The sequence below is a fragment of the Penicillium macrosclerotiorum genome (genome assembly GCF_028827735.1).
Source record: "Penicillium macrosclerotiorum strain IBT 26536 chromosome Unknown utg000001l_segment0_segment0, whole genome shotgun sequence".
NCBI classification, from domain to species: Eukaryota; Fungi; Ascomycota; class Eurotiomycetes; order Eurotiales; family Aspergillaceae; genus Penicillium; species Penicillium macrosclerotiorum.
The window spans coordinates 285448-308583 of NW_026643081.1; the positions used below are offsets into that span (position 1 = coordinate 285448).

Genomic DNA, 23136 nt, shown 5'->3' on the forward strand with positions numbered 1-23136 from the left:
GAACCTCCCATTTGTGATATATCTCCGGAAATCAAAAGCACCGGACGCTCCCTTCCCGAACCGGCAATTGCGTGACATGGGATGAAAGGTGCTTTAGATCGCCGGGCCAGGGACTAGTATTCTGTAGTATATCCACTTCCTGCGGGGGCTTTGCTTTTTCTTCTGTTGCCCGTAGCGGATCAGCTCCATGTCGCGGACTCCACCCTAGTCGGGACGCCAGGATATCAGGAACGCCAGGACGGGCTTGTGGCCCATCGCCTGATGGATACCCTCCGAATTTAGATGCCTCTTCGGGGTCAGGACCTCTGATTAGTTAACAATTCATTCAATGACATGTTGTATATAATAATCCAACTAGGCCCGCTTCTATCTTGCTCTCTCGTGTCGTGTGTGTCTGGATTAGCACATTTCCCCTTATTCGCCGGCCCTCCCCCTCGCATCTAGCATCCTTCTTTTAATTGCTGTTGTGGTTGATCTATACCCCCCATATATCTTATTTGATCCTATTTAATATTGTTAGAAGCCATCATTGACGCCATGGTGTCTAATCGAGGCTGGCGCTCTCTAGCGCTGTCCCTCGCTGTCCTAGCTCCCCTAGCGCATGCCGATATCTGTTCGACACTCGAGGCAAATGGAATTGATGTCGAATACCCCTTGACATTGGACTATACGACCGATTTGACGAATTATTGGTCTGCCGCGTGCGGTGATCTCAAGCCCACTTGCATTGCCGCGCCATCGAGCGCGGCTGAGATGTCACAAATCATCACAGAGCTGCACGATGTCGAGACTCTCTTCGCGGTGAAATCGGGAGGTCATATGCCCAATAACGGGTTCGCTAGCATCCAGGACGGCCTGTTGATCTCGACCAAAAACCTCGACTCGGTCTTCTATAACGAAGATGACCAGACTGCAGTCATTGGACCCGGTCTCTCGTGGGAGGAAGCACAGGATGGACTAGCTGGGACAGGCCGGGCTGTGGTGGGAGGTCGGCTCGGAGGAGTGGGAATCGGAGGGTATATGCTCGGAGGTATGAGAGCTGCTTCGAGGGGTAGCATTTTCATTTTAGGTCCTAATATTGATGTTCTCCAGGTGGCATGAGTTTTCTGAGCACCCAATATGGTTGGGCGGCCAACAATGTCGCGAATTATGAAGTTGTGCTGGCCAATGGCACAATTGTTAACGCCAATGCAAAGGAAAATACCGGTGAAGATCCAATTACAAGCCACCCCGTCTACTTCAGGGTCAAACTAAGTGTTATTCGCAGATCTTTTGCTTCTCTCAAAGGTGGCGGAAACAACTTTGGTGTTGTGACGGCCTATACCATGCAGACGCACCCCTCGGGCAAGGTCTGGGGTGGGAACTATGTCTTCACTGCGGACAAGACACCGCAACTGCTGGCTGCGCTGCGCAACTTTGTGGATGAATATCCCGATGACAAGGCTGCTATTATCTTAACCGCGGAGCATGGCCTGGTGCTCGATCTGTGGATCATGTTCCTATTCTACGATGGCCCTGAGCCACCAGCTGGCGTGTTCGATGAGTTCACCGCGATCGAGCATACGTCGACGACCAAGACGTGGGATACCTACTATGACCTGCTGAAAAACAATGACTTTTTCATCCTCCAGTTAGTGAGCCCAAGGAAGCCAGTTTGAAGATGGCACTAATAGCGTTTATAGCGGACAACGATACACCATCGCCACTGAGACAACCCCTGTTCCAAGCAAGGCGGTCGGGTCTTCCGTGTTGCAAGAGTACTATGATCACTGGTTCAATGTGACAAACACTGTCTTGGGTGTTACTGGCGTCCTTGGATCCATCGCATTCCAGCCTGTGCCCAAGAGCTTCTCCCAAAAGGCCAAAGATCGTGGTGGAGTAAGGCAGACCCTAATCCCTGACGAACTATTTTTATGGTTCTTTTCTAGGGCAAACGAGCTAACAGGCACAGGACCTTCTTTCCGTTCCAACGGACACCAACTACATCTTTATCGAGTTGGATTTCTCGTACTCGTTCGCGATAGATGACGAAAAGATCGACCAAGCCAACCAAAACCTGTATCAGGGACTGGGGAACCTGGTGCAGAAGAACATCGACGAGGGTCTCCTGCCCGATGTATACCGACCGCTCTTCATGAACGACTTGTACTACCGCCAGGACTACTGGGGCCGGATTGCCCCCGCATCTAAAGAGCAGGCACTCCAGACGAGGCTGCGATACGATCCCGACGGCTTCTTTCAAAAGCGGACCAGCGGCGGCTGGCGGTTGGAGTAAAGTGTGGGTGGACGGGATATTTTTAGCACCACCGGTAGATAATGAGCATTCTTGTCCATATCCACATCGACTCGCATTGAGCCTCGGGAATATCCCAGTGTTCTTTATAGCATAATCCAGAGACCAAGTGTAGATAGTAGGTTTGAAGCAGGGGTGCGAATGCGCAAGACGAGATCTCGCCAAGACGATGCCCGGGGACATCTTCACCTGCCCCCGCGCCAACTAAAGTGGAGGGATAAAAGATTAGTTTGAGGCTGTTGAGATCTTCGGAGGGGAAAAAAATGGAAGGAGAATAAGTTCGAATAATAAATGACCTTCTCCTTCCGGTTATTCCATGCTTCATACAATCTACTAGATAGTCAATCGCGGCGAGCAGTCGAAAGAACTCCCCTCCAATAGAGATGCGCCGGTGTCCCTGTGTGGATTTACATTGTCGACTCATCACTGACCCATTTCTGTAATTAGTTATTTAGCTGCTCAGAATGATAATCGTCAATTTAGTATGAGTTGATTGACAACAAGGATTGGAAAAGGAGTTAGGAGAGGAGTCATCCCAAACTGAGGAACCCAGCTCAACTTCTAACCCTCCCGGCAGCCGCCATTCCTATGCCTGGAAAGAATTTTTGAAGGACTTCTAGGGAGCCCTCAGGAAGATCTTTTCATCGTTCTTTGAGTGGGTGCGACCGATGCTCTGTTTTTCGACCTTACCTGTCAGAAGTTGCTAGAAATATGAATTCTCTTTGGGTAACGATCGAAGATATTGTTGCCTCGGTTATCGAATAGGTCCAGACAAATGCTTATCAAGTGAAGGAATGTGTGAAGTGTTGGTTCGAGATAATTTCTTGGTTCTTTTCTTTTTGCGTGGATGGGCATGAAACAAGCTGATTGTTCGGGGCCTAGACCTGTTGGGACTTTTTGGTATCATATTCGCTTCTCAGAAACGAGCGAGTCAGAAGACTGGGGCTACCAGCATGGCCACGGGAAGAGGTTGAGTCTGGCGAAAGAAATAATGAGCTTGATCTTAATTTCGCAAAACGTGGAAAGGTTTGATTATTTCCCCCAACAGGGTTGGTAGTGTACTTGTCAATAGTCACAGAAGGGTGTAGAGTTTGACTGGTGGAGGGTGAGTTGTCGGAGAGGGAATATGTGCCCCTGTTAAGTCTCCTGGTGAGTTAGAGATATCTGCTAGATGATACGAGCCACGCGCCGGAGACTATATATACATTCCAACGGTGGAGAGAGGCGGCAGAGACACAAAAATAACGACGAGACGCGGATGAAACATGATCGACCCACAGCTTTAGCTCATTTGTCGACTAGGATGCCATTAGATTAGCCGCCCTAGGCCCTGAATGGTCGTGCTGGCCGACTCTTGAGGGTTTCTTCAGGAAGCGCCGGGGGTGGAACCAACCCGAGGATGGAGAACCCGATGGAGACGTGCACGACACTTAGCCTTTCAGAGTTCAATTTGAAATCTATCTTCGAAATAGTCTGCCAGGCCTGTGGCTTGCCTGGCCAACGCCGCAGCTTATTGCTCCGTACCTCACACTCTCCGTTGCGCATGGCGCTTGTCTGACATCCAACACAAGCACAGGAGTCATGAGAGGCTGCAATGCGTCTGTTAGGTGGATGCTCGACCCAGAGATGTTCTGGCGTGCTACTAATTTGATCTCCGATCTAGAACGTCCGTTGGCGTTTTAAGGCATTGTGTGTTGGGCGGCCGACCTCATTCCTCCTCCGTTATATAAGGTCCGAGTCGAGGCGACGCTGTTGAACTCTTGCACTCTTTTACTATTTCACCCGACATCCACTCTCTCCTCAAGCGCATCCGCTGCCGGTGGTTTGCGCAGGCAAGTAGCCGGCCACTACGTTTCCTCTATTAATCGACGAGCCCTGGGGGTACGGTGATATCGACTGCTGCACACACACTCTCTCTTTTTGGGTTCCTCTGAGCGTCAACCGGCTTGACGAGTTTCTTCTCTTTTCTGCTGTTTCTAGGTCGGTTCTTCGTTTAATCAGACACCATGCCGCCGATCCGGAAGCCGAAGAGGCTCCCCCCATACCACTTCTCGGGTGAGATCTTCATCAAGGCCCGCTACCTGGAGATTGCCCTGCTTCTAGCGGCAATCGCCACTATCGCGACCTTCTTCGCGATCCTCAACTGTTCGACCGGGTATATGATCGGTCTGATCGTCGTGGTAAGTGACCCCTGCATTCTCCTTTCTAGTTCTTGCTCTGTCCTTGCCCTTTCTCCGGTTGCTCCTGGACCAAATCACCGATCTAATGCGAGTTCAGTGTATTGTGAATGTATTATGGTGCTTCTTCTGCGTGGTACGGTACTTCGATAACCAACTGACCTTCGTGCACATGATCTTGATTGATCTATCCTTCTTGACCCCTCTGGCGATTCTGTGTGCCCTATTTGGCCAGAAGATCTGGTGGTTCTCGTGCAAGAACCCCAAGTCCGGCGGTGATCTCCATGTCCGACGGTCTGGCCATTTCTTCAGCAAGCGGCAAGTCCTCAGCACAACAGATTTCATGGAACACAGTGAGCTCACCTGCTGGGCAACCCGGGTCATCTGGATCTTTTACGTGTTGCTCGCGTAAGTTTTTTTGTTTTTTTTTTTTTTCTTTTCCCATCTCGTCTCACGTCCGAACAATCGAAGAGCCCCTGACTAAACATTTTGCAGATGCGCAATCTTCTTTGGCATCATGCTCAGCATGTCCCTGAACCGACAGAAGAAGGACGACCCCAACGCGGGCGAACCAGTTATGGAGCAAGGTGGTGGAATGGACGACATGGGTGGGTTCTCTTGATAGATTCGAAGGCAACCGTTCGTGGCAACCGTTCGTCGGGACGACTAGTAGGAACAGAAACAAGGACACACAAGCCCTACTCTTTCGTATTTACATTTGGAGTTTTTTTTTTCCCTCTCCCTCTCTCTTTATTTTCTTCTCTGTCATCTTTTTTTCGCTTGGGGGAGTTTTGTTTCTTTTCTCATCTCGATCATCTCTTGGGGTCCTATGCATAAATTTATAATGGTGTTTGAGTCCGGTGTCATCGAGGGAAAAGGCATCAATCAGTACTAGACAAATTCGCGTCGGGTGGTCTGTTCCGTGAACAGAGCGATCATGAAAGATATATGTGACAGTTCATAGCAAGACGAGCAAAGGAAACAAAAAAAGAATGATACGTTGCCCAAATTCAATCCTATCTGCCAGCCCGGCAACATCGTATCAAATATATGTATGTATATATGGGGAGCTGGTATCGGAGCCCAGGGACGCCGGGTTAACCAATTAACCAGAGCTGACTGGCGGAATGACAGCGACCTCTTCGCCCGGTTGAATCACACGCTGTGCATCCTCCTCAACGTCGACGTACTCATCATCCAGGCTGAAACTACAGCTGCATAGGACTTTCTCTCGAATGCCCGGATATCGAGTCTCCAGCACCTCCAGCAGCTGGGCGAGTGGGAGCGGAGCGGGCAGGCGCTCGGTGTTTTTGGAGGTGAACTGGGAGGCCGAGGCAAAATAGTGGATAGTGAACGTTCCTGTAGAGGAGAATTCTGGCAAGGCCGAGGCCATTCTGTGAACGAGGTTGACTGATTGTCCTCGGGGAAGCAAGATGAGAGGCAGAGAGAAAATGAGGAGGATGAGGATGAGGAGCGGAGATGGTGAAGACCAGAATGCGGGGAGCTCCGACGCGGTCGCCCGCTGTCCGGTGATTGCGATATTACGAAAGTGTATACACAGTGTCTAGTTCGAGAAATGGAATTGATACGGTTCAACCCTGCATGTCTGATTCCAGACTTCTATAATTGTTTCATGGAAGAACTATTTTTAAGATTTTGTTTCTTTTCTTTTGTTTTGTTTTCACTAGAAATGGCCCAGATACAACAATGTTGACATTAAGCTCTATACTCGACCTCGCGAGAAAGTGCCCATAACAGCCGCTCCAAACGCCCAATGCAGTCGACAGAACTACATAAAAATGACCTCCAATCCTTAGAAAAAGGAAAGGGAGAAAGGAAAGAAAGACGCAGGAAAAAAAAAAAAAAAGGGCAAATCCCACAAATAAATCACCACAGCATCCCACATCTATGAATTTGTCTACTCCTCGCCCAATTCCCGGAACGCCTTCACCAGATCCGCCTTCAAATCCTCCCAGTTCTCCAGTCCCACACTGACCCGCAACAAGCACCGGTCCACCGTCGCATCCGACAGCGTCCGCCATTCAATCAGCGACTCGACGCCACCTAGACTTGTCGCATGCTGGAATAGGTGTAGTTTAGTAGGCAGTGTACGCGCGAAGCGCTCCTCGCGCATGGTGATTGCGAACACAGGCCCGAAGCCGTTCGGCATCTGCTTCTGTAGCCAGTTACCGGTGGGTTGCTGGACACTGGCGTGAGAGACGGAAGCCAGGACGGCGCGGACAGCGGCAGCGTCGGAGGTGGGAGCGGGCGCGGGATCGACCAAGGCGGCGTGCAGCCAGGCGATGAGGGTGGTCGCAGAGGCGCTCTGGCGCTGAACACGCACATCGAGGGTGCGCAGGGAGCGAACGCCGAGCCAGGACTCCATGTTGCCCATGACGGAGCCAAGGAAGACACGATCGGTGAAGAGCTGGGTGGCCCAGTCCTTGCGCTGGGTGGCGAGCACGCCGCACAGCAAGTCCGAGTGACCGCCAAAGTATTTGGAGCCGGAGTGCATGACGAGGTCGGCGCCGAAGAGGAAGGGGTCTTGCAGGCCGGGCGGGGCAAAGGTGCTGTCGACAATGAGGACGGCACCGCGGGAGTGGGCTTTCTGGGCGTAGGCGGCGATATCAAAGGCCGTGCCATACGGGTTCACGGGGGTTTCGAGGAGAATGACGTCGCCGGAGTGCAGTTCTTCGGCAGGGCAGTCGAGGTCGAGCTTTTGGAGACCAGTGAGGCGGGTGAAGAGGGCGATGACGCCGTGGCAGCCGTGGTAGCCGTTGCCAATGGCGATGCGGCGCGGGTTGAGGAGGGTGAGGGCCGCATGGAGGGCGGAGAGACCGGAGGAGTAGCTGATGGCGTCGCCATGGAGCAGGGATGATAGAATGGTTTCGAAACGCGTGGGATTGGGCGCGGAGAGACGGGAGTAGATGTGCGAAGTAGGGTCGACGTCGGACTACGGGGCAGTCAAGAGAAAGAGAAAGAGAGGTAAGTTTAGAACACAATAAACGATCCGATTTGACACAAGATATTCGCTAGAAGGGGGCGGAGGAGGAAGGGCGACAGGAGCAACGCAAAACACAGGGTCATTGGCATACACTGCTAACATCGGCCGCATCGGCCGCAGGAATTAGAGCGGCAGGATCATCAGAGTATCGGAAGGTGGTGGACAAGTGCATTGGAGGGGCAACGTCGGCGACCACATTGAGCGCGTCGTCCGCGTGCAGAGAACGCGTGGAAGTGCCCACGCTATGCGACATGGTTATGCTATGTTCTTGGAAATGTATGCACAGGGAAAAAAAATCGGCGGTCAAGATATAATACAATCAAGCCAGAAGGTGGAGAAGAGGGAAAAACGGTCGAGACGAGTGGAAGAGGGGAAGACAGGTCACGTGGTGCGGGGAAGAAGTGGCGGGCAAGTTCGGCTTCGGCTTCGGTTTCGGTAATGAATTGGAGGCATTGAAGTATGCGTAAGGGATAGCAGGGAGAACGACAAAGGGATATATGGATGAACGAGGGGATGATGGGGGAGAAGTAGCATAGAGAGGGCTATTATCGACGCAATGACCCCATTCGAGAGGGCTCTCGCACTGATCCCGGTAGAGCAACCCGGAGCGCAGATCGATCTATAACAGGGGTTAGTATACTAGGTCAAAACAGGCCTTTTCATGAAGCCATAGGGAACAAGAAAAGTAACCGAAAAAGGGGGCGCGGGAGAGACTCACCAGCCTCTGTATCGAACGCAATAGCAATATCGTCGTGTTCAATAGGATACTCCGGCATATCCAGACAGACGAAGTTCGACGCCGGGTCATCATCCTTCTTAGGAAGCGCGAATTTGGCATCAACAATGCGGATACCGAATTTGCCAGATCGGCCAAAGGTCTCAATGTGATCCGTGCCTTTGAGCACAAAGTTCATGCAGGTACCGTGGTGGAAGTCGGCGAAGAATGCAAGCAGCTGGGTCACCTTTTCTTGTCGCACAATCTGGATACGAGCCAGGCTAGCCTCCCATTTCTTGTAGATAGGAACCACCATGCGGCGACGCGAGATGGTGAAAGAGGATGCAATTCTAATAAAATTAATGAGAAATGAATATCGAAACGGGCGGGCAATCTCTTGTGCCCAAACGTAGAGACCAAGGGAAAAGGACTCACCCATCATAGATGACTTGGAAACCAGTCACGGCTTGTTCAAAGGCGTGGAGATCTAAAAAGAGGTCAGCAAGAGGAAGGAACGAGGCTAAGTAGAGATGAAATCAGATTCCGGGTGGGGAAAAAGTGGCATACCCTGCATAGTGCCAAAGTCCAACCGGCGGACCATGGGACTGGCAGTGATCTTCCGAAGGAAGTCTGATACCTGATCAGGCATCTCAGGCTTGATGAGGTTGTCCGCTAGCGAAACGGTCAAATCCTGCTGTGCTGGGCGGAACAGGCTCATGCCAGTGACACGGTTGACATCCAGGCCAATCTTAAGTTCACCAGGTCCTACAAGAAGAACAGACAAGGTAAGCAATGATCATGGAGAATATTAAAAACACATAGGGCTTCAGGAGATGTATACCTAAATTAATTCGATCCGTAACAGATCCCCACTCAGTAGCAATAAACGCCCTCAGGTGTTCCGAGAGAATGGTGGGACCGTATCCATGGTCCACGTAATCGTGTTCTTGATCAATAACGCAGGCATTGCCGGCTGGGAAGGAGAGACAGGTGGTTGGAGGGCGACCGCTGGCCGAATCACCGGGCTGTTCAATGGTATAAGAGCGGAGCGGGATATCTGGGGTCTTGGTCTCGCCGTTACGAGGCACCATGCCAAGCAGCACGGAATGGATCTTCGTTCGCTCTTCCACTTCATGGAAAGTCATGAGCATAGACCGGGTACGACCGTCTTCCGTGACTTTGAGCAAAAGAGCGGGAGCGCCATCTTCTCCTCTCAGCAAGCCAAATACAACGGGTGATCCGTAGCCGAGGAGATGCTTAACATGACTGAGGGTCTTCACCTTTGGGCTCGTCAAAACAGTGAGACGGAACCCTCGGTGCGCATTTCGCTTTCCAGTACCTTCCGTCACCGTAACAGATCGCTCAAATAAGCGGATTCGGCAGCGTTCCAATGGCTCAGAGGGAAAGGCTTTGGGCGAACCCGAATCCATGTATTGGAAGACCTTAACTGTGCTTTCGAAGACCACATTCTCACCAGGCTCCGGGGACAGGCTGGCCTCCGATTTCTGTGTGTACTTGACAATGTTCCAGAGAGTCTTGAAGTCATCCTCCTTGAACATGACGTCCAACTCGAACCCGCGGGGGAGCTTCACACGCATGGAATGAGATCGGACTTGCCAGTCCACGTCATCCCAGGTCGGTCCCTGCTTACGGTCGGATTGAATCATGACGTTGACAAGTTGGCTCTGGCTGGTGATGGCGGCGAAAACGTACCAATCGGAGCGTTCTCGAACAATCGTCAAAGCACAAGGCATGGCATACTGCTGTCCATCATCATCGCTGGAGCTCACACATGCTTGTACAAACATGGTACCATAGCTAAAGTATCGGCTGGTATCTCCAAGAGGCATCATGTAAATCATACTCGGGCTCTTGCCGGGCTTATCTGCCAGCATCGATCTCGAAGCATTGCCGGACAAAACAGTCGATACATCGGGGGCAAAGAAAGGGTATCGTAGCCACACGCTGGTGTCCAGGTGGCTGGGGGAATGATCATCAGAAGCAATCACGGACAGAATGTTATTCCGTTTGATAGACATAGACAACGACCGAAGATGGTTCAGCAGGGTCTGATGTAAGGTGAGAAGATCCATCATCTCCTTGTCACCCGTCGTGTTCACCACAGCGAGGAGGGCCTCTATGTTCATTGAACCGTATCGGCTAAGTTCATAATGTCCAGGGACAATATTTTCATTAATCCATAATGACTTCCCGAGATCCACAACAGCTTGCTTGGCATAACTGGGGGGAGCGGTTGCCCGAGCACGAGCGAAAGCCTCCAGGCGCGTCTTGCCCCGCAAGAACCACCAGACTGCAGCACGAATCCATTCAGCCAGTGCGGTTTCCACGAGGGGTTTTACATTCTCGGCGGCCATTTGGAAGAGACTGTCGAACTTGGCAACATAATCCTTGAAGTCCGAAAAAGAAGTGTCGCCAATCTGGTTGGCAACTGAGCGTAAAGACATCTTGGGCGGTTGTGGGCCTCGAGATGACTCGTGTGCACTGTGGCTGGATACCGGAGTGCCCACCTGGTTCATGACAGCAGATTGCGGAGTGCGAACCGATTCCCGGCCATCTCGACCTGTCAGAGAAACCGCCTGGTTCATAGGAGGCGGCTGCGGCTCGTGGGTTGGGACTCTAGGCGGCCCTGGCGAAGATTTGGCCGGGCTTCCTGGCGTCAAGTTCGGGGGTATCCGAGGATCAACGGGACTCAGATTGGCATGGTCACGATGGACAGCTGGGCGGGAAGGATGGCGGATGGATTGAACGATAGATTTGAGGCTAGGCCCGGCTTGAGAAGCAGGTGTGTCGTAGACTGACTCGTCGGGACTTCTGGGGCTGTGAGATGGTGGGGAGTTGAGGCTGGAAAGATCGTCTTCGTCGTCATCCGCCGGGGATGCAGTGTCCTCATCATACCGATGTTGTTGTAAGGCCCGGCCTTCTTCTGCCTGCATCTGGTTGCGAACACGCTCCGCAAACGAATGCGAGTCCGGCGACCCCCGAAATGACAGACGCGAGCCAGACGTCTCGAGGTGTACGGTACTCAGCATATCCGTGTCTCGCGGGTCGGACATGAGGGGCGGCTTCCAGCTCGTGTTCGGGCTCGCGCTTGGGCTGGCTCCGCGCTGCTGGCCCTGCGGGTAACCTCCTCGTCGAGATCGACCATCACCATCGCCCAGCGAGGTATTGACGGTCAGTGCCGGCAGATGAGAACGCGACGGGTTGGGGGACCGGGAAGGCGTCCTCTGAGGGTAGACGGCTTGCTGTTTGTCGCGCGCGTGTTGCCGGTCCCGAGATATCTCGATCGTGGGGGTCTCGGTCTCATCGCCACCTTCGCCGATAATTTCGGGCACGCGATCGGAGAATCCTACATGGAGACCCTTGCGCATGCGGTGCGGGCGGGACCGAGGGGGGTCGGGAAGCTCGCGAGGCTCCGGTGGCGCCTCCTTGGGGTTGAACGCGACATACTGCTCGGGCATGGAGGGAGGGATCGGCGGCGGGGGAACGGGGGAGACATCGTGCGCAGAGGGAATCTGATGCGTTGAGACGGTGGTGGGTGTACCATCTCTAGATTCAGATTTGGCGGGGGTTTGGTTGGTTGCGACAGGGACTGGCACGGGACGATTCGAGGCTAGGAAGTCTTGGATCTGCTGGTCGGCGGTTGAGCGATTGCTCTTATCTCGCGACTTCAGGAGCTTATCTCGCCAGTGAGGCTTCTTGACGGGTTTGGGCTGCTCGGCAGCCAGGAAGGCAAAGGAGTCATCGGCGGGCATGTCGACAGAGAACGGGGCGCACAAGCAAAGACGCTACTGTCACCATGAACATGACAGGGCGACAAATACAATTCGTCGAACTGACAAGGAAACCAGTCCTCGTCAAAAAGCCCACAGTCACTGCGGCTGGATAGTGGTGGTGCTGGCGGTTTCCTCAGATCAATACAATCAACAACCGTCACGTCCACTGGTGTCCGAGCACTTCTGGATGGGAGAAAAAAAATTGAAGATCCAACAACCGAGTAAGCCGTCGCTTGTTGTTCCTCCCCTCGATAGCCCTCGCGCTGAATGTTGGAGGAGTTGGGGGGGGGTAAGTGTGGGTTGGGAGGTGTTGGAGCGTGTGGCGCCGTCGCAATAGCGGGGAAGAACGGGAACGACGCTTTGGAACGGGGGAGGAGGTTGCAAGCAAACACAAAAGACCGACCCGATTGTAAACCCGGAAGGAAAGCAAGCCCAGGAGGAAGGAGAAAAGAAGAGAGGAAGAAAGTGAAAGGACGGAGCGGACACAAGGAGGGGCGTTGGCCGAGTAGTAAGCGCCCGTGCGAACGGGCTACTCAGTTAGTTACGTGACTAGGGACTTAGTGACTGAGTGCAAGTGCCCCAACTGGATTCAACCTGGGAACTGGGGGGAACGTCGAGCACAAAAAATAATAAAAATAAAAAGGAGGGTTTGGGGGACTCTTAGTGGAGCCGAGGGATCGTCATGCAATCGCTACGAACTTGGTTTATTTTAAGGGGGAAGTTATGTAGTCGCTAGGCCGATGAGGACGACAGATGAATGGTGGAGCACTGGGATCGAGTAGCTTTTTCCCCATGCCCGAAGATTGGCCGCTATGCCACGCTGGGCAACCGAGTATCAGGCTCTCACGCTCGTAAGGAGTAGGAAGGACGGAGTAGAAAGAGTAGGAAGAGGAGGAGGAGTGGTGCTGGCGGTGATGCTAACTCCTCCTGAATGTCCTACAATATCCATCCCACTGGACGGTATATAGTGATGGTGACCGGGAAGATGGGGCGATCTTCAGACCGATCACTTGGTCATGATAACGCAGAATAAGACGCAACGAACCCTGGGTCCTTGGCCTCCAAGCTAGTCGATTTGACAACAGAACTAGGCCCATCGGGAGCAAGCAGAGCGGAAGCCAACCCATCCAATGTTGCGGATGGAGTATGTAGTAAGACGGAGGTCAAATGTGGGAACATGGGGTCGAGGGGATAAGGATAAGCCATTGAAGAGGGTATAGATTCTGGAATTTCTATACTCCGTTAGACACCAGCAACCAGGGCCTGGGCTACAGAGCTGCAGAGTCCCGAGTGCAAAGTCCCGAGGACCGAGTATAGAAAACGAAATTGGAATTGCGGCTTTACCAAGCCACTGCGATTTCATGTGGGCTGTTCTGCTTGGCCCAGGGGCAGTTTGAGGTGGTGGTAGGCGACTCCGCAGACAATTGCCCGCAGTGGAACCCCCCGAGCTCTCGTCGTGGTCCTTCCCTCAATGCTGAGGCGTGCCGTCAACGGGATCAGAAAGCCAGAGAGCCGGAGAGCCAGACAACAATAGATTCTGGATGGCCGGTCCGGGGCGAATTATCATACAAAACTACTGTGAAAACACATCAACGTCATCTACGAGGCTCCGGAGATCTATCAACACAGGTCGTAGGTCTGTCCCCGCGGCCAAATATTGTCAACCTACGGCTCCGGCTTCTATCATGCTTCTACTAAACACTTCTACTCCGAACTTCCCATAGCGAAGGGTCCCAGGGTGCTGGTCCCACCATTGCAGCCGCGTAGCCTTGCGAAACTCGAGGCGAATGCCGTCGTCATGGTCTTGTATCATTTATCTTCATTTCCTGGCTCCTTCTGCTCATTTCCCGCTGCCTGTTGACTGCCCCCCCCCCCCCCCCCGGGGCCCCCGCTGCAGGACCAGAGGCCACGCCACCCAATCACGATGAGGGCCGCCGACGGGTCTCATCGTGAAACTCGACTAAACCGATTTTAGCGGCGCGAGAGGGCCCAGCGGGGCCCGCTGACGAGTGTTGGCACCGGCGGATCCCTGGATCCCCGGCTACCATGGCGGTATCGCGATTTTTGTCGATCCCATAGGCCAGCACGGATACGCAAGAATGAAAGTAAAAAAAAAAAAAGGCCTGATCTACCTCCGTAGCATGGACTCCAGTAATCACCACCGGGATGCTGCCATGTCGCAATTACAGTATATCGCACTCGGTCGGAGCATGCATGGACACTGTCCATCTACCCCGATCCGATGCGGTTAATGTCTCATCCCACTAACTCCCTTTAAGCGCCCTCCGTTTCGACTTTACACGTGTACTGGTTCCATTAATAGACCGCCATGGGTCCCCTCCACGAGGCCTTTCTAGACGATACCATGAACCTGACTCTTCCCCTAAAACCCAGAAATGAATGCGACGAGATCGATTCACAAAAAGTCTCAGCCATAGCGGCGACTGGATAGGGCGCCCGGCTGTCAAGTCGCGGTACTGCCGAAGGGGTTTAGGGCTTGGTCCCCATAATCTCCATACTCAAATCACTCAGGTTCTAAGACATACCCTGAAACCGGGGTCCTAAATATAAATGCCTCGACACCATTCCAACCCTGCCGACCGTATACGTCTTCGGTTCCAGCCTTGGGACGGACTGTGTCTGGTTGTGGATCGATCTCAACACTTTGAACGGGGTTGAACAATTATAACATGATGTCGGGTACAATTGCGTCGATGGAGACCACTCCATAGTGATCTAGTATCTGGTACCGACTTGAGTGATCACCTCTTGGCTGCCTATACTTCGTACTCATCCGGAGGACGTCGTCCATAGTGCTCGAGACGCTCTGTACACTAGTACGCTGGGACGTCCCAGGGTCCCTCCGCAGAAGGGGCCTCGCAATAAACGCTAAAACCCGCCACCGCTTGGCTTGGCTGGCGCCCATTTCCGTTGTGGCAGTTGATCGAATGTCCCTTTCTTCCGCGGATTGCCCCTTTCGTCCTCCCGCCCTTCATGCAGGGGCCCTTGGAAGTGCCATACATAATGCTATCATGCTCAACTTACCGGTTGGTATGCAAATCCCTGGCTCCGCCCGACCCCTCCTATTCGCCCGCTGTCAGATAGGATTATCCCCAGCGGAGCGCTTGAGACAAATAGAACTGCTATTATTCTCGGCGTCACCGCAACATCAACGAATACCTTTCCTTCAAGAACCTTCCGACGAACTGACACCAGCACAGACGATACAGAAGCTTGTTTACTTTTACACGGGAGGGGCGGTTCTAGAATGGCCTGTATAACAACTTCGCAGGCTTCTAGGGATCGACACGTCCGGTATGATGATTGGCCTTCGTTACTGGCGGGTAATTCGAGCCACTTTTAAAAAAAGAAAAGAAACAGAGACATTCCCTATCCATGAATACATAACGCGAACCCTGTCGTCAGCTCAAGCATCCACATCACCAAAGCCGCGGACAACAAGATATATCCATTCCAGGTCTGCAACGTACGTATCTGTTGCAGGCTAGACAACTCGATCTCTTGTCGATTCTGACTCATGCAAAGGGGGTTTGAATGGTTGGTCTAGGCTTTGATTGAGAACGCATACTACATCGTATTTATAAATTCCAAATGTCTCAATTCAGCTACGATCCACACATCCTCCAGGGCCCATCCACAGCCACGTCTGCCTGCCCCTGTACACAGCTACGCCATCAAGATGCAACGGGAGAGAGAAAAGAGAAGAAGAGTAAAGAAAAGAAAATGTATGAATGGGCGCCTTGAATCAATCGCTTTCTGATCTTCTCTTTGCATTATTGCCTTTTTCCCGATCGGATCGCAATCATGAATATCGAAATCTGTCCTTTGCGTAATAGACGAACAATAGATCCTCTTGATCCTACAATCGTCATTAGTGTGAATGCGATTTAATACAGTCGGTAAATCATGAATCTAATCTTCCTTGCCCAAGGAGGTTGAAATATTCAATGTAGTCTTTGACTAATAGAAAATATATAAGTAGTAGGCAGAAAGCTAAGTTGAAAATCACTTTACAATGTTTCAAAAGACTTCTGAGGTGAATAATTCGGGTTCTTATCCAGATTTTTCTGAATGTGAGAGCATTTTAATTCGCACTTCGTTTTCACTGGCATCCAACTGAGGTTATGTTGGGTCGTTCGTGAATTGAGCTTCGAAGGGCTGTTTGCATGTCCGAGTAGATTATTGACTTTATAATTACGCATGTGCATAGATACAAAGGTATTCATATTCAATTCGATATAACTGATGGGCCAAGCAAGCTAGGAGCGTGGGTGTGATTATGACTCGCATCGACTGTCCAGGTGATCGTTCCTGGCACACATTTGGTCAAAGAACTGCTGCATGGCCGGGCCCTTTATTTTCTGCCCTAGGTTTTGAAGACCCATAATGAACAAGCATACAATTCGGTCTTCCGGAAGAATATTCAATATAACCGAGCCTTGGCTACTTACGTATATCTCTGCGAGAGACATTTGCCGGATTGTGCCGGCGAGGCGGGGAATTTTGGAATCAAATAAACCCACATGTCTATACTGTAATCGCTTTGAGTCCTTTCCAGCCGTCATAGATGATTTCGTGCCGTGCATAGTGATTTATCTTGAATTTATAAATATGTTCAGATGCAGTTCCAACATGGAGTGATTTGCTGGCTCATGACTTACCCTAGATGAACCCCTTCTACCTATTCAGCAGCAACTCACTAGTCATACCAGGGCGTTTATGGTGACAGAGACGGCATAGGCGAAGTAGCTGGACTAGAGACAAGGGCTTCGCTCGATCTCCGCAGATGATATCAAATGCTACAACCCGTAAGACGTGTCTCGGGTCCTCGGCTAGCAGCTCTGCGACCTTGTTCCTCCACGTCTCGTACAAAGTGAGATGTTACGCTTAACATTCTTCCACTTCAAGGTCTGGTGAAAGAAGATAGTTCTTCTCTGTTAGCTTCGGGAGGGGCTGGCAACCCATCCCCGGCGATGATCAGGCCTACTAGAATAAGCAGGACAACTATTACCATCTAGCCAGCCACGATGACCAGGTCAAACCTGAATTTTCTCCACATGGCCTGATCATTGGCCTGAACACACAAGAGATCATGGTTGACCAGCCACCAGGGCGACGCTGCCCCCCGCTGGCACGAAACCCCCCACCAGACGGCCTGAGACCCCGCCAGTGACCACGCAAGAAAAACGCCGTGTCAGGGTTGTGCAGCACGATAACAGTTTTCTTTTTTCTTTTTTTCTTCAAGCCGGCCCGACGCCGGCGCTCATGATGCTCAGCTGTGGCCGATCACCGATGCCGGATTTTGATCGATCGGCATCAGGGTCTAGTCCACGAGGAAACTCGAACTAGATTGCATGGAATCGAACCTGGGGGAGCTCATGCAATTGGATAACCCAGAGCCACTATCTAGATTCTCACATTTTTCATTATCTCCGCGTTTCTACAAGCTTGGGAGAAATAATATAGTATTGGTGTTGAGAGATGATAGTCTGCGCGCCGTGAGAGAGGATCAGCAAGTGGGTGAGACAATGTTGGAGCACACGCGGCAGCTGAAGGGATCAACTGAAACAGGTCCGGTGGAGGCCCAAACAGCCATAGAAAGAAGTATAGAACCTCGTAGAATCAAGGTAAATTTAAGGAGGCCAGGCTTTATGACGGGAATGAATGATTCAAATGCGCAAAAAGCGACTTCTGTGGATGGATGCACCCTGTACTGAACGGAGGACTTAGGGTTTGGCCGGGCCGAAGGACGCGAGGGGGATAATCCAAACAAAGCAGCGAGGAGTGGGCATCGAGGAGACCCCAACCCACTAGAAGTGTCTCTGTCTGGACGATTGATTCCGCTCTTAGAATGCCGTGGTGGAGTTGCTGTTGCCAACGTGGTTTGCTCAGAGTATATAGATCGGGATCGAGGGCATTGCAGGGAAGAGGACGTCATCGATATGGAACCGTAAATCTCGAAATCAAGATGACAGATTTCATATCGAAGTTCTTAAGTTGGACTCCAAATTGATGTAGGCGAGCTAATATGAAATATTAGTACTCTGTTACTTTATGGCTCCACTGTAACTAGCATGCTGTTCTTACTAATTTATTGACTGATCCTCGTGTTCCCTAAAACCTGCCAATGATAATATTTATAATACTCATTATAATAATAATAACCACATACTAACAGCTAGAGTCAGGTTATAAGAACAATGATAATACGAGGACCAAGGGCCTGGATGCATGACATATCGTATCCTTTGCTGAGGCAGTTCATCGGGGCGATGCAATCAACGCGTTGGCTGATCCCGCGATGTACAAAGGTGACCAGAGAGGAGGGTTATGCTGGGAGAGTGAATGAACAGCCCTTTCGCTTTTTGATGCGCGAAATCGCAGGGCATGCTGGAGCTTGCAAAGGGCAAATACCACTACTATTTTACCGTCAGCCACTGAATATCAGCCTCCGGCGTCCATCCTTTTATCCAACGCGCCAGTCGTGTATATATGGGGCCAGAGTCGGGATCTCCACCGGGCCAGACCCGGCAAGGCGCAGCAACGACCACGACTTAGTTTTTCTTTTTTTTTTCTCGGATGCCAGTTGTTTTTTTTTTTTCGAATCTTGCTTCTCCGGAACCTCCCGCTCTACTGCAGTTGGCCTAGGCTCTAAAATACTAGGAGCCTCTCGGCCTAGTGGAGGGCGCAGTGGCTGTTGACTTACGTACCCAGCGTTCGCGTTGGCATCTCCCGAAACCCCCTCTCGGCCTGCCAAACCCGCCAAACCAACCATCCTGGCTCGGTCAGACACAACTCCCTTCTTCCTCTCTCCACAGCCCCTTCGATTTTCCCCCAGTCACACCGTTTGAGCCAGCTCCCCTTCCTCTCAGCTCCAGTTCCCGTGCCAGGCCCCGTTCTCGCTGTTCCTGGTCCGCGTCCAGCTCTCCCCTCGATTCCGGGACCGCGAAGACCCTGGCACACCCATCGTCAATCCAACGTGGATTCGATCACCCACACCGGGGGCTGACCTCCCCCAGGAGGTCATCCCGGATGCCCGAGACGGACGAGATGTATGAGCACGCGGGGCGCTCTCAGCATGATACACGCAAGCCTGCCCGGTCGGGCTCACGAAGCAGTGCGCTCGCGTTGATTCAGGGCCGCCGATGGCGAGATACCTCCAAACGGCGAAGACCCTCTGGATGGAGATTGTCAACCTGGTGGATAGCGCTGGGATGTCTAATTTGGGGCGCATCCCCGGCCGCCGCCGCGTTGCTGAATTTCGACAACTGCTTGAGCAAAACAATCCTCGAATCAGACCCGCTGCAGCTGCAATTCATCCCCCTTGACGTCGGCGTCACGTTTAACCTGAGCGACCCACTACATCCGCTGAATGTCACGGTCTATGGAAATGTGTCCGGTACGGCGGATGGGTCCACTGCGCCAGCGTGGAATAGCTCCTCGTGGACGAATTCCAACGACACTGTGGGCAAGATTGTCGACCTCAGCAGCTCCAACAACAAATGGACGACCTTGCTGACCTCATTCAATGTGCTGAGCTTCACGCCCTGGCACAATGCCTCGCGATTCTGCGAGTCCCTCACCCATGGCGATTGCCCGCTGGGCCCCGTCTTCAATTACAATCTGTGAGCCATCATCTCCGCGGTCTGCGGGCATCCCTTATAAAATGTGTATTTACTAATTCCATTCCCTTCTCGCCTGTCTATAGGAGCGATGTGACGACCCTGGATGCCTTTTCCGTTCAACATGACATGGTCTCCACCTATCGATTCTCGACCATCACGCCGACTCTGCTCATTCGATCTGGCGATGCCTCCGCGGCCGAGTTGGCCTGTATCAGTGTCCCGATCACACCCGACTTTGGCTCCCCGCTTAAAAATGCCCTGGCCTATGTTCCACTGATCATTTTGCTACTGGTTGGATTGACCACCATCCTGGCTGCGATATACAGCCCTTGGGGAACCACCGATATCTTCCGATGGACCAGTAACTATGGTCGCGATGAGGATGTGCTGCGACTGGTGACTCCGGGCTTCGCAGACTGTCTGCAGTACTTGCAATTCGTGGTGCTGACGGGCTCCTTGTCGTTGGAATATCCTGGATTCTTCCAGCCGGCTGTAAGCCATGGCTCTTGGTCGGTCCTGATGTTTAACCAGAGCTTCGTCCACCCGGATGGCGGCTATGACCCCATAGTGGACGGTGTATACGCAGTCAATGGAACATACGGACTCGACCGGATGACCCAGTTGGTTGGAATGGCCACCACGCAAGATATTTGGCCTGGCGCGATGGTGTGGCTTCTGGTTATCTTGGCCATCATCACAATTATCACCCAGATTGGCTTCGGATTGCGCTGGCTTCACCGAGAGCTCGCCCATAGCACGGAACAGGATCTTCGTGCCAAAAACATGCCATTCACCGTGGGAAACATCATTCGCATCGTTTTCAACTACCTTTTCCTCCCTATCGTCTCCCTCTCCTTTTTCCAGCTCGTCGTCGCCCGGGGTTCTCCGGTATATAGTGTTGCCCTAGCTGCGGTAGTGATCCTCGTGGTGATCTGCTTCTCCGTCTGGCTGGTTCGCGTTATTATCTCCACCCGACCCAAGTCGCATCTTTTCGACGACCTCCGGACTGTACTCTTGTACGGACCCCTTTACAATACATACTGCGATGATGCGGCTGCATTTGCCATGGTTCCGATTTTCCTGAATTTCGCCCGCGGAATCGCTATTGGAGCCCTGCAACCTTCCGGGATTGCTCAGGTGGTCCTGTTGGCTATCTGTGAAGTGGTCTCTGTGTTGACACTGGTAGCCTTCCGCCCATTCCCAGGACCTACACATATGAACCTCTACCACTGTCTCTTCTCGTTCATCCGATTTCTCACTATCATTATGAGTGTGGTCTTTGTTCCCTCGCTGACTGTTTCGTCTGCGGCGCGTGGTTGGATTGGTTACGTGATTCTTGTCTTGCATGCCTTGGTTCTTATTTTTGGATTCTTCCTCAGTGCACTACAAACGCTGATTGAGGTCTTGGCTCGACTTGCGGGTGCCGGTGGTACGACTCGTGGAGGCCTGGTGAAGGTCTTTGGAATGCGGCAGCTCTCACGACGAGTGCCCCGACAGGATATTGCGCGGCAGAGCATGGGTTCCGAAGCTGCCATGCTCGCTCACCACGACGATCGTATGTCATCTCAGTTCGATGGGTCTCGTCCGCGCAGTTTGTCAGGCAGCTCGGCTCTCCTCTTAAATCGTGCGACGGCTAGCGAAGGCCGCGCCAGTGCGATACTTGATTACGCCAGTTCGCAGGGTGGCGGGACGCACAGCCGTGCCCCGAGTGCCGGATTATATGCGCAATCTCCGACAGCCTACACCGGCGCCGGGGGATACTCGAGTGGCTCGCCCAGTAGTAGCACATTTATTGGTGCGCATCCTCGTGATCCTTACTACCGACCGCCTCGGCCTGGAGGTCGACGGACTCCGCAAGGTTCTTCCATAGATCGGGGCAAGAGAAACTCTCGCACCTTTCTAAAAGGCAATCGAATTGCTGCCGAGGAAGAGGACCTTGGCGATGGACCTCCAATGTCCGGCCGCAATACTCCCGTGCCGGCGTACATTCCAGCGCCGAAAGATGACATGGAGATGGACGACACTCAACAGAGAAAGGATTATGCAGTTCGCGAGGTTGACTTTTATTACCGAGTTCGCGGTCCACCTCTCTCTCATACCGGCACTCGCAAGCTGAAGACGGGTCCTGCTGATCCTACAGGACCAGTCTCCTCCGCGACCGGTTGGTTCCGCAACTTGTTCCAAGGCAAGACCAAGGACAAGGGCAAAGGTTTCGAGGTTGTTCGAAGCGCCAGGGCCCCTCCTCCGGGACTCTTCCCTGAAGGTGACTACAATGAACCATATCACGATGATCTAGAAGATCCTGCGACTGGTAATCACTCGCGTAATGTGTCTTTGTCTGCCGCCGAAGCTCCATACCGAGACTCGGAAGGTGGAGAGCATGAACCTAAACAATCCAGCGATGGCATGGCCCCGGTCCTCCCGCAGCTCAACTCCATCGGCAGTATTGAGCTCCCTAGTCGAGTTGGATCTCGGCGCACACAAGCAGCAGAGCCTGGCATTGAGGCAGCCGAAGGTGGAGAGTCCATTTTACCGGCAGTGACCGAGAGCTCACCTCAACCAGCAACTCTCACAGACCAACCTCATTCCGAATACTTGCAGCCAGAGTCATCTCCTGCCACAGCACGCCTCCCGTTCAGTGGTAGCAGCTCGCCGTCTAGGGAACGTGGTCTTTCAGTAGCATCCACTTCCGGCGGCTCGCTAACTTCCAGTCATAAAACTGGCCGCGAAGGCAGCCGCAGCGAAAGACCCTCAAGCATGGGTTACGTCGCTCAGCATCGCGCGCACGATAACATCCACGAAGCCAGTCCCGATGAGCCGTCTTTCGCAGGCAGTGCAGCTGAATTGGTTGTCGAGCAACTACACGATGAGCACTAAACCAATTCCGTTCCTCCTCTCTCAAAAGTTATATCTAGTGTGTACTTCTGGTACCTATCTTTCTTCCTCATCCGTTTCAGACCAACCCCATCTTCGCCTCTCCCATCTTCTCAAATCCCTCAAGCGAAGAATAACTACCTCTTCACCCCCACCCTATTGTATTCCAAATTCAGGCGGCTTGGACTCGATTGATGCCCAGATACGAATTTCCTTTTTTGGCTCCTCCTTTTGCTGCTTAGCTATTGTGAACTGCCTTCAAACCTCTGACTGTCCCCGCTTTGAACCCTCCAAAATTGTTGCAAGGCGTGTGCCACCGCTGCCTGAAGCCGTTTATTCTTTTCTTTTTCTTTTTGATTTGCAAAATTTTGCTAATCTGGTTTGGTCTTGGCGTGGTGGCATACTTGGCACTTAATGAATCCCTAGCAGCACCACAGCTGTTCTTGTTTAATTCTATTCCATCTTGTGCCGTTTCTAGCGTACGTCTCTTCGCTCATAGCTAATTTCAGGTCTGAACATTTGCCTTTTGCTGTTGTGGTGATGCATCTTAGTTGCTTTTGGGGAATTGTTGGGGTTTATGAGCTTTGTACTTGCCGTGCTGCTCTTTCATCTTTTGTTCCTGGGTCCTCCGTT

The 23136-nt window shown here is 52.3% G+C and overlaps 6 protein-coding genes across 6 annotated transcripts; 3 read left to right on the top strand and 3 right to left on the bottom strand.

Annotated features, from left to right (window-relative positions):
* Positions 1 to 537: 537 nt before the first annotated feature.
* N7462_000096 (FAD-binding oxidoreductase) lies at positions 538 to 2275 on the top strand (the record flags this gene model as incomplete). The annotated part of the gene is made up of 4 exons (XM_057071822.1): positions 538 to 1030; positions 1093 to 1630; positions 1683 to 1878; positions 1952 to 2275. The coding sequence occupies 4 exons, from the start codon at positions 538 to 540 to the stop codon at positions 2273 to 2275; spliced, it is 1551 nt and encodes a 516-aa protein (XP_056938352.1).
* A 2024-nt stretch (positions 2276 to 4299) lies between these two features.
* Positions 4300 to 5092, top strand: N7462_000097 (uncharacterized protein; the record flags this gene model as incomplete). The annotated part of the gene is made up of 3 exons (XM_057071823.1): positions 4300 to 4473; positions 4571 to 4878; positions 4966 to 5092. The coding sequence occupies 3 exons, from the start codon at positions 4300 to 4302 to the stop codon at positions 5090 to 5092; spliced, it is 609 nt and encodes a 202-aa protein (XP_056938353.1).
* A 483-nt stretch (positions 5093 to 5575) lies between these two features.
* N7462_000098 (MoaD/ThiS family protein) lies at positions 5576 to 5863 on the bottom strand (the record flags this gene model as incomplete). Its single annotated transcript, XM_057071824.1, has 1 exon — positions 5576 to 5863. One exon carries the CDS (start codon positions 5861 to 5863, stop codon positions 5576 to 5578), a length of 288 nt encoding a protein of 95 aa, XP_056938354.1.
* A 525-nt stretch (positions 5864 to 6388) lies between these two features.
* N7462_000099 (cystathionine gamma-synthase) lies at positions 6389 to 7727 on the bottom strand (the record flags this gene model as incomplete). Its single annotated transcript, XM_057071825.1, has 2 exons — positions 6389 to 7423; positions 7566 to 7727. 2 exons carry the CDS (start codon positions 7725 to 7727, stop codon positions 6389 to 6391), a joined length of 1197 nt encoding a protein of 398 aa, XP_056938355.1.
* A 406-nt stretch (positions 7728 to 8133) lies between these two features.
* Positions 8134 to 11962, bottom strand: N7462_000100 (uncharacterized protein; the record flags this gene model as incomplete). The annotated part of the gene is made up of 4 exons (XM_057071826.1): positions 8134 to 8539; positions 8625 to 8676; positions 8757 to 8954; positions 9031 to 11962. The coding sequence occupies 4 exons, from the start codon at positions 11960 to 11962 to the stop codon at positions 8134 to 8136; spliced, it is 3588 nt and encodes a 1195-aa protein (XP_056938356.1).
* Positions 11963 to 19036: 7074 nt separating this feature from the next.
* N7462_000101 (uncharacterized protein) lies at positions 19037 to 22506 on the top strand (the record flags this gene model as incomplete). Its single annotated transcript, XM_057071827.1, has 2 exons — positions 19037 to 19629; positions 19713 to 22506. 2 exons carry the CDS (start codon positions 19037 to 19039, stop codon positions 22504 to 22506), a joined length of 3387 nt encoding a protein of 1128 aa, XP_056938357.1.
* Positions 22507 to 23136: the final 630 nt, after the last annotated feature.